Source organism: Gymnoscopelus microlampas (genome assembly GCF_963454915.1).
Source record: "Gymnoscopelus microlampas genome assembly, chromosome: 23".
Lineage (NCBI taxonomy): Eukaryota > Metazoa > Chordata > Actinopteri > Myctophiformes > Myctophidae > Gymnoscopelus > Gymnoscopelus microlampas.
The window spans coordinates 11152021-11166275 of NC_139960.1; the positions used below are offsets into that span (position 1 = coordinate 11152021).

The 14255-nt window shown below is 41.9% G+C and overlaps 1 protein-coding gene across 1 annotated transcript; it reads right to left on the reverse strand.

Moving 5' to 3' along the window:
* Window positions 1-274: 274 nt before the first annotated feature.
* On the reverse strand, window positions 275-14255 carry LOC311040106 (uncharacterized protein). Its single transcript, XM_084050179.1, has 16 exons — window positions 14178-14255; window positions 11893-12068; window positions 10603-10710; window positions 9310-9386; window positions 8008-8132; window positions 7217-7441; window positions 5793-6872; window positions 4886-4975; window positions 4525-4731; window positions 4246-4341; window positions 3863-4054; window positions 3043-3192; window positions 2209-2291; window positions 2097-2169; window positions 1615-1720; window positions 275-570 (listed from the first exon to the last, which is right to left on the reverse strand). Exons 1-16 carry the CDS (start codon window positions 14242-14244, stop codon window positions 459-461), a joined length of 2967 nt encoding a protein of 988 aa, XP_083906305.1. The 5' UTR covers window positions 14245-14255; the 3' UTR covers window positions 275-458.

Sequence of the window (14255 nt, forward strand, 5' to 3'; positions counted from 1 at the left end):
TGCCTCTGAGATGTAGTGGAGTAGAAGTAAAAGTACTGAAAATTGGAAATAAGTATACTTTGAGATTGGATGGCAGTCAAACACACATATATAGTATATGAGGCGGTGATAATAAACAAAAGTCCTTTAATAAAACATTGACAATATTCAAACACAAATCAAATGCATTTCTGAGAACCAGTGCACTAAAACAATCAGAATGAGAAGTGCCTAAAATGTAGGCCCAATAAAATGGCAGTAACAACTGATTTTGTAGAAAAGTCTAAAAGCTTTCAAAGGAGACTTGAAAGCATAAACTGTGACTTTGCTATTAAACATCTCAGGTAGGTTCTAAAATTCTAAACATCCGGGGACCCTGGCCTGATGGCAGAACTACTGTCCAGGGTCCCTGGATGTTTAAAGTTTACTTAGTGTTTTAGTAGGCCATACGTACCTGGCCATCAACAAAAGACAAGTTATTAAGTATGTGAAGACTTCTTTGGTTTCTCCTTCTTCTTCCTGGTTTTGGTTTTGAATACCGGAGAACTCAGGAACTGCGAATCGGTCCCTTTGTCTCCACGCCTCAATTTGCTAATCAAAAAGAGAAAAATCACAATTTAGGACTCTTGTGCATTATATATTTCCAGTCAAACAAGCAAATGAGAAAATATAAAAGGACAACAAAACTGAGGGGATACACCTTGGTAGTACGAAGCTAAAACTAAAAGTGCTCCTCAGGGCTTTCAACTCATTAAAACCCGAGGTCGATTCTACAAATGCCTTCTAAAATCAGTAGTTCTCAACCTTTTACGTGCCAAGGACCCCCAAATTGATATGTATTTGGCTGCGGACCCCCTCCCCATATGTAAAAATGTTTTGTGCAAGGGACCCCCCAGAAGAGATGTGTTAAAAAATACATTTTTTTTCAAACACTTGGGATTTTTCAAAACAATAGCAGATGCACAAGCTCGCAGCGAGCTTGTATGCCTGCTATTTTTGAGAACCACTGTTCTAAATCTTACGTTTTTTGGAAAACTTATGTTGCTATAATCTAAAATGACACTGCCACCCAGTTTTGGAATAGCCTAACCCCTTCCCTCAAAAAGTGCAGTTCGCTGGGCTCTTTTAAAAACAGCCCTGAAAATTCACCTTTCAGGAGGCCAAAAAAGGAGGTAGTACTATTTTCTCGTTAGACGACCCCCCTCCCCCCTGTTCTTGTACATAAAGCTTTTTATTTTATCCCCCTTTTTTTTATTGTACATAGTGTTATCCTTTTCCGTTTTCTTGTATGATATTTGAACTGTGGTGCCTCTATACATGTCTATGAATTTGAATACCAAGGACCTCGTTGGAAACAAGACCGCAAGGACTTTTATGGACGGACCTTTTAGACAAACTATTCTAAATGTAACCGTGCTGTTTTACATTTTTTTGCCTAATAAAATATTCAATCAAAAAACACGGATGCTTTCCCGGATTGAATGGGTTAAAAACCTGAGCAGTGAAAATGTAATTCACATTGCACTGCAGTATGGCAAGTTGCTCTGTGACAATCTCGTTAGAGTCAGGGGGGGGGGGATACCAATAATGGAACGTTCCTTTTTGATCACATAAAAAAAAAAAAAAAACACGTACCAATTGATCGGCGGGTCCTTATAATTAACGGCGGCATGTTGTCTCCTGCGTTGCCTCGTGGCGCCGGCCACACTGATATCCTCCTCACTCGCCGTTGGCACCCTCTCTGTTGTAGGAAAGCAAAATGTAATTCACATAAGCAATCTTGCCAACTGTCATCATATGAAACACAAATGTGGCTAAAGAAAGACTAGGACAAGTGTTCCAAGAATGTTACAAACAGGATGGAATATCAAAAACCTGTTTGAAAGACATTTGTCACATGACTTAAGATAATTTGCACTTGATTTGGTGAAAGAATTGATTTGGTGAAAGAATGAAACATTCAGGAGACATTCAGGATTTTTTTTACATTAGCCACTTGAACCCTAGAATCCCTATTCTGAGAACTTTAGCCATAAAAATAGTCTATCTACAAGCTCACAATGCCTCCCCGGGTACACCCCCCCCCCCTTGAGAACCAATGCTCTAACATATCACACCTGGAGATGCTTCAGCTGGAACAGGAACAGGGTCTTCATAGGTTTCACTGGCTGGACGACTTTCATTGTTGTTCTGTGGGACAACAAATGTCACTCTGCACCTAGAAGGAACGTGGACTTCTCCTGCAGGTCCTTCTCTCACGCCGCCATCATCTGTGGCTGTGTTGGTGCTGGTTTGTGATGTTGACATTTTCTCTGCCATGACACACAGGATCAAATGAGAATTATTGTTAAAAGTTTTCTACATATAGTACAACAATAATATTAACCACAACAACAAACTCTCTATCATCAACTGGAAAGGGCCCTGGATAGAGTCTACACAAGAATGCTACGAATGGCAGTAGGTGTCACATGGACTGAGCACATCAGAAATGTGGTCCTCTACGGCAGTGGTTCTCAACCTGTGGATTGTCTGTGTCATCTGGGGACCCTGACAAAGCCTTTTTAATACCTAAAAGAAACCCACCCAAAAAATGGTTTTACCTTTTTATTTAGCACAATTTTACATTCGGGTCGCGGCCTGAAAAGGTTGAGAACCACTGCTCTATGGGGATCTGCCACGGGTCACAAAGTCAAAGAGACAAGGATGAGGCTGGCTGGGCACTGCGTCAGGCACCCGGAACTAGTGGCAAGCAAACTGACACTGTGAGAGCCACCCCAGGACACAGCCAGGAAAGGCAAGAAGCACACCACCTACGAAGATGCACTGTGGCGCAAAAGCTTAGCTAAAAACACTGTAGAGCTCAAGACCCTGATGTTAGATAGGAGAGTCTGGAGGGCAGCGATTCAGGAATCCCGAGTTGGTGTTGGCTAGACTGTACTCTCGCATCGTATATTATCAGCTGCAATATGACACACAGACAGGCGAAAACATACTATCTGCTTCCTGGCCTATCAGATTCTAAAATGAATATTGGGAAGTGAAGCATGCGTCATGTCACACCTGGAGATGATTCAGCTGAAATAACAATTAGGGTTTCATCCACGGCTTCACAGGCTGAACTTGCATTGTTGTTCTCTCCTGTAGGTCCTTTTCTCACGCCTCCATCATCTGTGGCTGTGTTGGTGCTGGCTTGTGATGTGGACATTCTCTCTGCCATGACACACAGGATGAAATGAGAATTATTGTTTTTTCCCCAGATGAGAGTGAAGTGACAATTTGAGCTTTTTTAAAAACTAACATTACTGCATCAAACGTAATCAACAAACTACACTATAAAAACTGGTCAAACATTGGCCAAATAATAAAAGAGGCAAACATTTTGAAAAACAAGCTCACAAGCAAAAGCTCTTTTCAAATTTTGAAGAATAAGCTCAGGAGTTGCCGTCCCGAACGTTGCGACGTTCCCTTGCGCCTTCTCAGCGCCGTTTGAGTTACGTACCGATAGGCACAGAATCGCGATTTTTTGTTTTGTGGGGACTGCTCGCCGTACATATGCACAGATTTTTGGGTATTCTAAGCGACTATGCATGGAATGACGTGCACTGGATCCGTGCAATGTATACTAAATTCTGTGAGATCAGGCTGAAGATGCACTGCGGCGCAACAGTTAGCCAACAACTCTGTAGATGCTAGATAGGAGAGTGTGGAGGGCAGTGATTCAGGAGTCCCGAGTTGGTGTTGGCTAGACTGCACTCTCGCATCGTATATTATCAGCTGCAATGCGACACAAAGACAGGCAAAAACATACTATCCGCTTCCTGGCCTGTCAGAGATTATAAAATGAATATTGGTAAGTGAAGCAGCATGCATCATATCACACCTGATGATTCAGATGATTCAGCTGAAATAAAAATGAGGTCTTCATCCACGGTTTCATTGGCTGAACTTCCAGAGAACAACAAAGAGAATTTGTTGTTCTCTGGAACAACAAATGTCTCTCCTGTAGGTCCTTCTCTCACGCCTCCATCATCTGTGGCTGTGTTGGTGCTGGCTTGTGGCGTCGACATTCTCTCTGCCATCACACACACACACAAACACACGGGATGAAATGAGAATCAATAATTTTCGTTGCATACAAGAACAGTAAAAAAACAACAACATGCCATATCATTAAATAGTTACTAAAGGTACAGTATAACCAAGCATTCTTGTGCTTGGTTAAAACAGGGCTCATAATTGATTGAAATAGCTTATTACGTTTACCTAAGACAACAAATGTGTCTCTGCATCTTGGTCCGTTTCTTCTTGAATGTCCAACAGCGCCGCGATTATCTGAGGCCGTGGTGGTGTCGGTCAGTTCTGCCATGACACAAAGGATGAAATATTGTTTTTACATACAATAATTATAAACCACAACTATAACCAATAACCTTTAAAAATGTTTTAGCCATTTCTCTCTCCAATTCAGTCATTATGCCAATTGTTTCCTCACCACACACACACACACACACACACACACACACGTGTGCATCATCATCATACCTTGAGATGCTTCAGCTGCAATTACAGGGTCTTCATAGGTTTCACTGGCTGAACTTTCATTGTTCTCTGGGACAACAAATGTCTCTCTGCATCTCGCTCTGCCGCTTCTTCTGGAAGGAACGTGGACTTCTCCTCCAGCAGGTCCTTCTCTCAAGCCTCCATCATCTGTAGCTGTGTTGGTGCTGGTTTGTGACGTGGACATTCTCTCTGCCATGACACACAGGATGAAATGAGAATACATATCTTTGCATACAAGAACAGTAAAAATAAAAATCTTCACGCATCATCATATAGTTACTAAAGGTACCGTATAACCAAAACAGGGCTGTCATAATAGATTGAAATGGCTCATTATGTTTACCTAAGACAACAAATGTCTCTCTGCATCTCGGTCTGTTTCTTCTTGAATGTCCAACAGCACCTCCATGATCTGTGGCCGTAGCGGTCAGTTCTACCGTGACACAGAAATATTGTTTTTAAATAAAATATAAGACACAAATATAGCAGACTATATATATATATCGACGCCATTGGGTGGAAACCTCATATGTCCAAAACTGTTACTTTTCAGGATTCAAATTCAAATGAAGCAAATCTACAAGCTTCGAGCTTGCAGATCTGCTACTTTCGATACTTGTGTGTGACGCTGTAGTATGATCAAGTAGGGCAGGGGTGATGCAACTTTGGGGCCACATTGCATATTGTCGGGCAGACACCTCTTATCTCCGTATTTGAACTTTTTTTCGTCCGCCATTCTTTGTCACAGAAAAGTAGCAAAAATAGCAGATCTACAAGCTCAAAACGTGTCGCGCTGCGACGCGTTTTGAGCTTGTAGATCTGCTATTTTCGCTATTTTTGAATCGGAATCCTGATATATTTTTTGGCTATTTTTGAAATGGAATCCTGAAAAGTTACATTTTTATTTAATTTCAAATGCATTTATTTAAACTAGTTAACTTTATGAAGTTAAACACAAATACATTGGACATTAAAAAGACAATAACATTTTTAAGCTACTAATATAGACTGAAGTAATTAAAGCGGGTCATGTTTGCATGTCTGGAATTGTAACAGCTGAGATCAATAATATATCAGTAATCCGATATTAACCTGCGGGGCCGCATTAAGTGAAGGTGGGGGGCCGCATGTGGCCCCCGGGCCGCCAGTTGCCCATGTATGATGTAGGGGTGTTAATTTACGAAAAAAAACGAAGTCAGAATATGGAGCTAAGAGGTTTCTGCCCGACGACACACGATATGTCGACGCACCTGGAGATGATGCTTCAGCCGGAATTACTACAGGCAGCGCCCTCACTGCCTCTCTGCCAGAGATCAGCTGCTCGTGGCCAGGGACCACAAAGTCCAGGTCGGGGTCAGCAGGGGGGCCGGCATCCATCGACGAGTCCTGGAGACGACGTCGGTCATCGTGTGACTTGAATTCTCCACTACTTTCATCATTCTTCTTTGACTTCTTGGCCCTCAAAAGGCCAATGATGTTTTCTTTTACTGTGGTTGTGTCATCATCATCGCTAGATGATCCTTGACGATCTGCAGGCGTCATCATCTCCTTGACTCGCTTTCTGGTGCTTTTACGGGGTTTGTTGGCACCGAGAGGAAGGCTGTGACTGGGTTCTGATGACTGGAGTGTGGCATCGGTATCTGCAGATGCCAAGCATGCATCATCGTGCAACTGTTGGCCGCGGCATGGGTGATGTTCTTGCATATTATCATCATCGTCACCCGTTTCGTGTTCCTGCGTATTGTCGGCGTCGTCCGAGTGGAGTTGTGGAGTGGCGAACCTCTGAAAGTCCTCTGGAATCTGGCTCTGTGCACTTTCTTTGGCTCTGGAGCTCTTTGGTTCAGGGTTTAGGTCACGAGCCTGGCGCTGTCTTAATTTGGGAATGCGAGAGACGACGCGACTTTGCTGCATCCTGGATGGCTGGACCTCTTCCGTACGGTTGCATATCTGTAACAAAGTGCTAATGGGCTTACTCTGCATTTCAGGGCTCCTCCTCGCCTCTGAACGCTCCACAGCCCCACAGTCACCAGCAGCACCGTGATCCGTCAACGTTTTGTTTTCTTTCCCAGCCTTCAGCGGCACTGCTTTTTGCCCCACTTGCGTCTTTTCCTTATTTTTCACAGAGCCTTTCTTTTCCTTCTTGACGGCGCTTTCTACGGTGATGTTCTCTGTGCCGTCAGACGCAGTCGGCTCCATCTCCGCGTTCAGAAGCACGGTGCCAACTGGATGGTCAGCAGCCATGCTACCTGGAGGAGGGTCAATAACCTGAGCAGGGGCAAGTGATGGCGACTCCTCCTCACACGTGATGGCAACTGGGGAGGTGTGTAGGGCTGTCACGATTACAAAAGTTAAAGTTGACGATTAATTGTCATACAAGTAATTGCGATTAACGTTTTTTTTGGCATTGAACACTGGAACAAATGAATACAAATTACATTTCTTTTTGGCTTTGTAATCAAACATCACAAAGGGCAAATATGACAAATAACTTAAATATGCAAAGAAATGACTGACAAAAAAAATGCTTTCCAAAAAGTGTAAAAAAATATATTTGAAAATGTATTTTTCATAATGGAAACGATTAAGAAATAATTATGATTATCAAATAATTTGCGATTAGACGATGTGATGTAATAATTGTGACCCTTCTGAAGACATAAAGCAGAGTTCCTACCGAGCGCAGGCTGAAGGAACACTTGTGCTCTCCTCCTGTCAGGCCGCCGTGGGATGTCAGCCTGCACCTCCACACCCAAAGGCTCACTACCCAAGTCAGCCTGCACCTCCACACCCAAAGGCTCACTACCCAAGTCAGCCTGCACCTCCACACCCAAAGGCTCACTACCCAAGTCAGCCTGCACCTCAACACCCAAAGGCTTACTAACCAAGTCCCTTCTGCCCTCTGTGAAAATAAAACATTCAATTAAAACCTGCATAAACACATTAAAGGGATGTTTCACTTTCAACCATGTTGAAAGTTTCATTGGAACAAAATATGTTTTAGATGAGAGGGGGTTCGGACAAATACATATTATTTTGGGGGTCCTTGACATGAAAAAAGTTTGAAAACCATTGATAATATAGCAACAAAAGTAAAATAAAAAATAGAAGACATTTGTGAAATCCCCAGAAGCAAATATTTGAGTTAAAAACTTTCGTTTAAAAAAAGTATATATATTCGAACTAAAGATTTGCACACATTTTCACGATTTCCCCCCAAAAAATAGCAGATATACAAGCTCATAGCGCGGCACCCTATGAGCTTGTATATCTGCTATTTTTATATAGCCAAAGAAATCTTAAAATGACACACAGATGCGTTCCCGGTTTTAAAGGGTTAAGGACTTATGTGAAAATCTGATGACGCTTTAAGTCATATTTATGTAGAAATATAGAAAGTACAAACGCCGGTTCCCAAAATTTCAAGCACCAATGTAAATTGCATTCAGTTAATACTCTCACTAGTACCAGTAGTGATGGTGGACCCACCGTGGAAATCACTGGACTTGGTGGAGGTGTTCTCTGTCCTGGCTTGCTGCAGGTCACTCGTTGGGAGACCTGGCTTAGGAGGCAACTGAGCTGGGTGTTGACCACTGAGTGAGGGAGAGAGAGAGGGGGTCAGTGCTGACAGAATCTGTCTCGAGAGATTAGTAAATGAGTTCATATTCTGACCACTCTAAAGATGTCAAAACCAGAAGGCCCTAAAATGAGAGCATTTCTGAATGCCAGTGGTGTAAGGTAACTGTACAGTTACATGTACTGAAGTACTGTACTTAAAGGGCAAGACCAATTTAGTAGAGGTTTGGGTTGTGTAGTTACCTTGCCATGATGTAACTCTAAAAAGGTGGACAAGAAATAAAAAATAATTGCTCCATTGATTAGAAATTGATCATTGGAAATATGCTCCTCATTGACTTACATTGTATGGTAAAACGGCTCTCAAAGTCACTCTTAGCACATAAACGAAAGCGAACAAAGTCGATTCAGACGATATAGAACATCACCAAAGCCAGTACTGTTTTGTTTTTTTTAAACAAAATTAACTTAAGGAAGTTGACATTTTTTTTTTAGAGCTGTTTCAGCATACAATGCAAGTCAATGAGGAGCATATTTTGAATGATCAATTACTAATAAATTGAGCAATTATTTTTGATTTCTTGTCCACCTTTGGAGTTATGTCATGGCAAGATAACTACACAACCCAAACCTCTACCAAAGTAGTCGTGCCCTTTAGGTACAATTTTGAGGTATTTTGTTTGAGTATTTCCAATTTTCAGAACTTTTACTTCAACTCCACTATGTCAAATATTGTACGTTTACACCACTACAATTACTTGAAAACTTTAGTTACTTTGTAGATTTTGATTATTATTACAAACCCACTTCAGCCCTATACGTTGTAGATTTTGATTATTATTACAAAACCAGTTCAGCCCTATACTTTGTAGATTTTGATTATCATTACAAAACCACTTCAGCCCTATACATTTCGGCCATTTGAAAAAAGCATAAGCTCACAATAAGTTGCGATGCGACGGATTGTGAGCTTGTAGATGTGCCATTTTCAAAAGATTTTTATATATTTGAAAACCTTGTGAAATGGGACATTCAGCATAATGAGTACTTTCTACTTTTGATACTTTAAGTACATTTTGATACCAATACTTTTGCTCAAGTACATTTTGAATTCCGGACATTTACTTGTAACATTAAGTACTTAAGTAAAACATGTGAATACTTGTACCACCACTGCTTACTAAATGTTCTCACCTCTCCATGTGAACGTCGTCATCACTGGTGGTGTCAACAGGTTGCCTGCTGCAGCCATCAGATCGTTCGGGAGGGTCCTGAGAAATCACAAACACATCAGGCGTATATTCTGAAGCCTCCTCCCCCCAAATCTCTCACACACACACACACACACACACACACACACACACACACACACACACACACACACACACACACACACACACACACACACACACACACACACACACACACACACACACACACACACACACACACACACACACACACACACACACACACACACACAGTGAAGATTTAGACCAGGGGTCTTCAACGTTTTCAGGCCAAGGACCCCCTAGCTGAGAGAGAGATGAAGCAGGGATCCCCTCTATATTGTATAAAATTGTGTTTCAGATAAAAAAAAATGTTGGTTGATTGAAATTTTTATTAGGCAAAAGAATGTAAAAAAAAGAACGTTGTTTACTTGGTCTGCTCTTTTTTTTACCTCTACACCAAACACCTCTTTGCCAAAAAATTGCAGATCTACAAGCTCACAACGCCTCGCGCTGCGAGGCGTTGTGAGCTTGTAGATCTGCTATTTTTTGGTAAAGTTCACCTTAGAAAAGAGATGCTAGGGTTCAAGTGGTTAAGGTAAAAAAATAATAATCATATCACACAAAAATTTGGCGGACCCCCTGTAGTAACTCTGAGGACCCCCTAGGGGTCCCGGACCCCCTGTTGAAGACCCCTGATTTAGACACTATATCTAGAGCTTTTCCATGCCAAGGACCCCCAAATAGCCATGGCCTCTGACTGCAGGACCCCCATTGCAAAAAGGCTAAAAAATAAAAAAGCTGAAACAGCCATTCTACAAGCTCGCGACGGGTTATGGATTTTGTAGATCAGTAGTACCCAAACTGGGGGGTCCAAATTGTATTGGGGGTCCCCAGATGATTAGCTTAATGGGCAACATTGTTTTCTCACTCGACAGTAAACCAACCAACAAGCTCACAACGCGTCTCAGTGCGAGGCGTTGTGAGCTTGTAGTTTGGCTATTTTCACAATCTTTTGTCAGGGAGGGGATCCCCAGTTAAAATATGATCATTTTGGGGGGGTCACAGCCTGAAAACTTTGTCCGCTGGTCATCAAATTGGCTTAGGAATGCGACAAAAACAAAAATCCATGAATTCAAGTCTCCATGGGGTGACTAATCGATAGGAGAAAAAAGAAAAGCATTTTGGGGCATTTTAGGGGTGAACTATCCCTTTACACTAGAATCATTCATTTGCAGTCTGAGAGGAATGCCCTTACAGCATCAGGAGAGACCCGGCCAATCATCATGTCCACGTGGGCTTGGAGATCTGAGGACAGGACAGTTGTCTTGGCCGCGTGGGTTTTCAGATCGTTAAGGATGACCAACTGTAGAAAAAAAAATCATCATGTCAAATACAAGTGACACTTGAATTGAAAACAACTCTTCCCTTTGGTTCAACATGGTGTGCCTATGCCAGTGGTTCTCAACCTGTGGGTCGGGAACCCCAGGGGGGTCCCCACATGATTTTGAGGGGGTCCCCACTCCCAGATGACAGTGAAGTGACATTTAAGGACTTTTAAGACAAAAAAATAATAGAAAAAAATATAGAAAAGAAAAATACCATTACTGCATCAAAAGTAATCGACAAACTATACTATAAAAACTGGTCAAACATTGGCCTAATTGTCAAATAATATAAGACAGAGGCAAAATTTGGGAAAATAGCAGATCTACAAGCACACAACGCCTCGCAACATCAGCTATTTTCACAATATTTATCTGTGGAACAGAGTCAAACTATATGTAATGCCATGATTATTTTGGGAGGTCCCCAGTTCAAATATGATTATTTTTGGGGGGTCCCCCCCAGTTATGATAATTTTGGGGGGGGGTCGCGGCTTGAAAACGTTGAAGACCCCTGGCCTATGCCATATGAAAGCAAAATGTATAGGGTTTAACCCATTCAATCCAGGTACGCATACGGTGTCATTTTTTATTTCTTTGACTATTCAAAAATAGCAGATCTACAAGCTCATAGCGCGGCACAGAGTGCTGCGCTATGAGCTCGTAGATCTGCTATTTTTGAGGGACGACGACGTGAAAATGAGTGCAAATCTTTTAATATATACACTTTTAACTCAAATCTTTGCTTCTGGGAGTCCCTGGAACAAAATATTTTTTCGCATTTAGGACTTGGTCATACAAAATGTTTCAGTCGTGAGGTGCCCCCCCCGCCACCATCATACAAAATGTTTCAGTCGTGGGGTGCCCCCCCCCCCCAATATCGTCACCGAAAATACCAATCTACATGCTCACGTGGCCGTTGCGAGATGGTAGATCTGGTCCCCAAATGATAAACAGTAAACAAACAAACCCACATACAGTATAAGTGTATCACAGGGTAATCTGCACATTTATAAAGTTACAATTTAAGGACTTTTAAGACCTTTTTAAAGCAAAATTGTTTGCCAAACTAAATGTAATGCCGACAATTCCAAGTGCTTGTAAGGGTCACGGCATGAAAAAGGACTACATGACGTATTATTATTTGTGATAATAACACTAACCAGGCGTCTCTCGTTGCCTCTGCTGGTGGCCAGGTCAAATTTGAGAGCCTGTAGCTCTTTGAGCAGGGACACATTTTGGACCTGCAGCAGCCGGTTGTTGGTCTTCAGCGTGGTGACGTTCTCAGCCAGGGCCTTGTTCTGAAGCACCAGTGAGGACTTGAAGAGCATTTGGCTTTCTGGTGGTGTGGTCACAGAAAGAAAAAAAGAAAACAAATAGAGCAGCCATGTGTAATTATTTCACGTTTCCTCTGGACCAAACAACAACAACGATGAAGCTTGTTTTTTTTTTTTTACACAGTGGTGGAAAAAGTAGATCGGTTATTACATAGATATATATAAAGGCTAGATCATTGGTTCTCAAAGTGGGGTCCGAGGACCCCCAGGGGTACTTAAGGGGGTTCCAGGGGGTCCCCAGCTAAATGATGGACAGGGACCAAATGGACCCTTGTGGGTCTGTAACTCTGAGAGTGTACAAATGGAACCAAATGGACCCTAACGGGTCCATTTGGTTCCATTTGTACACTCTGAAGAGTTAAATTAACATTGATTTTACAATATAAATTGGGGTCCCAGAGACATACATGCCATTCAATGGGGGTCCGTAGCCCTAATGCATGTCAAACTGAGGGTCCTTGAAATTAAAATGGTTGAGAATCACTGCTAGAGAGCCGTACAAATCTTCTCTTATGAGGGTCCCTGGCATATCTTTTCAAATGGGGGTCCGCGGGCTAATAAGTGTCTATTTGGGGGTCCTTGGCACGAAAAAGTTTGAGAACCACTGGGCTAGATGACTCGCCCGCGCTGCTGGTCAATGGAGAACGACGTTGCCACATGGCGGCCATCTTGCAACAGTCATTCATAACATTATGTCTAATGGCCATGTATTATTGAAATAACCATAGCGTGCTCAATTGTCATCCGATTTTCAAACGGTTTGGTGTGTTGTAAACACCAAATATGTAGTTATGATACTGCATGCTTAATGTTATTTTCATATAAAATCCATGAGTATAAGCTTAAGCATGCAGTATCATAACTACATATTTGGTGTTTACAACAAACCAACCCGTTTGAAAATTGAGCACACTATGGTTATTTCAATAATACATGGTCCAGGGGGTTTCACTTTCAGTATTTACAATTCAATACCTTTACTTCTATCCCACTCCATCTCAGAGGAAACTATTGTACTTTTACTCCACTACAATTGTATGCCAACGTTAGTTGCTAGTTACTTTGTAGATTTTGATTATTACTACAAAACATACATTAACCACTTCAGCTCCATTTAAACTTTAGCCATTTCAAAAAAATGGCAGATCTACAAGCTCACACAACACTCAAAAGATTTGTATACATGTTGAAACCTGAGAAATGGGACAGTCTGCATAATGAGTACTTTTACTTTTGGTACATTTCGATGCCAATACTTTTACTCAAGTCAATTTTGAATTCTGGACTTTTACTCGTAACAGAGAGATTGCAGTATTGATACTTTTACTTAAGTAAAAAAGTAGTACTTTTATCTCTGGACAAACAAAAACAATAAAGCTTGTCTCTTTGGCTTTTAAACATGTATTAAGTCACACTTCACTTACTGCATTGGTTCTCAAAGTGGGGTCCGAGGACCCCCAGGGGTCCTTGAGGGAGTCCCAGCTAAATGATAAATAGTTAGGAACCAAATGGACCCTTATGGGTCTGTAACTCTGAGAGTGTACAAATGGAACCAAATGGACCCGTTAGGTCCATTTGGTTCCATAGACCAATTCATTGTTTATTACTAACATTGAGACTGGATGCGCAGGTGATTGTTGCACGCAATCAATTTCCAACCTGTTGTTTCGGGGTGCGCTAGTTTCAGCACACCCCAAACCCCTCTTGTGTGTTGGCTAGTGTGGCACGTCCTGGCGAGACCTGACAGAATGAGTTTCATTTAGCGCATACTGGTTGCACGCATACTGGTTCTTATCAGTGTGACGTCGTCTGTTAAGGGGTCTATTTGTACACTCTCAGAGTTACATTAGCATTGATTTTTACAATATAAATTGGGGTCCCAGAGATAGAAATGCCATTAAATGGGGGTCCGTAGCCCTAAGCCTAATGCATGTCAAACTGGGGGTCCTTTAAATTAAAATGGTTGAGAATCACTGCTAGAGCCGTAAAAAATCTTCTCTATTAAATGGGGGTCCCTGGCATATCTTTTCAAATGGGGGTCCGCGGGCTAATGTAATAAGTGTCAATTTGGGGGTCCTTGACATGAAAAAGTTTGAGAACCACTGACTTACTGAACACTCTCTTTTTCACTCTCCAAGCTGCCACCAGAGTCTGCCTCACGGTCCTGGAAGGTGACATGATGACGACTA

Excerpts from the sequence above, each read along its gene's own strand:
- LOC311040106 (XM_084050179.1), bottom strand. The coding sequence starts at position 14,244 with ATGTCACCTTCCAGGACCGTGAGGCAGACTCTGGTGGCAGCTTGGAGA. Across the intron at positions 12,069-14,177 it reads AGTGAAAAAGAGAGTGTTCA|AAAGCCAAATGCTCTTCAAG; the intron begins GTAAGTCAGTGG and ends CCACACCACCAG. Across the intron at positions 4,976-5,792 it reads GGCTGAAGCATCATCTCCAG|AACTGACCGCTACGGCCACA; the intron begins GTGCGTCGACAT and ends GTGTCACGGTAG.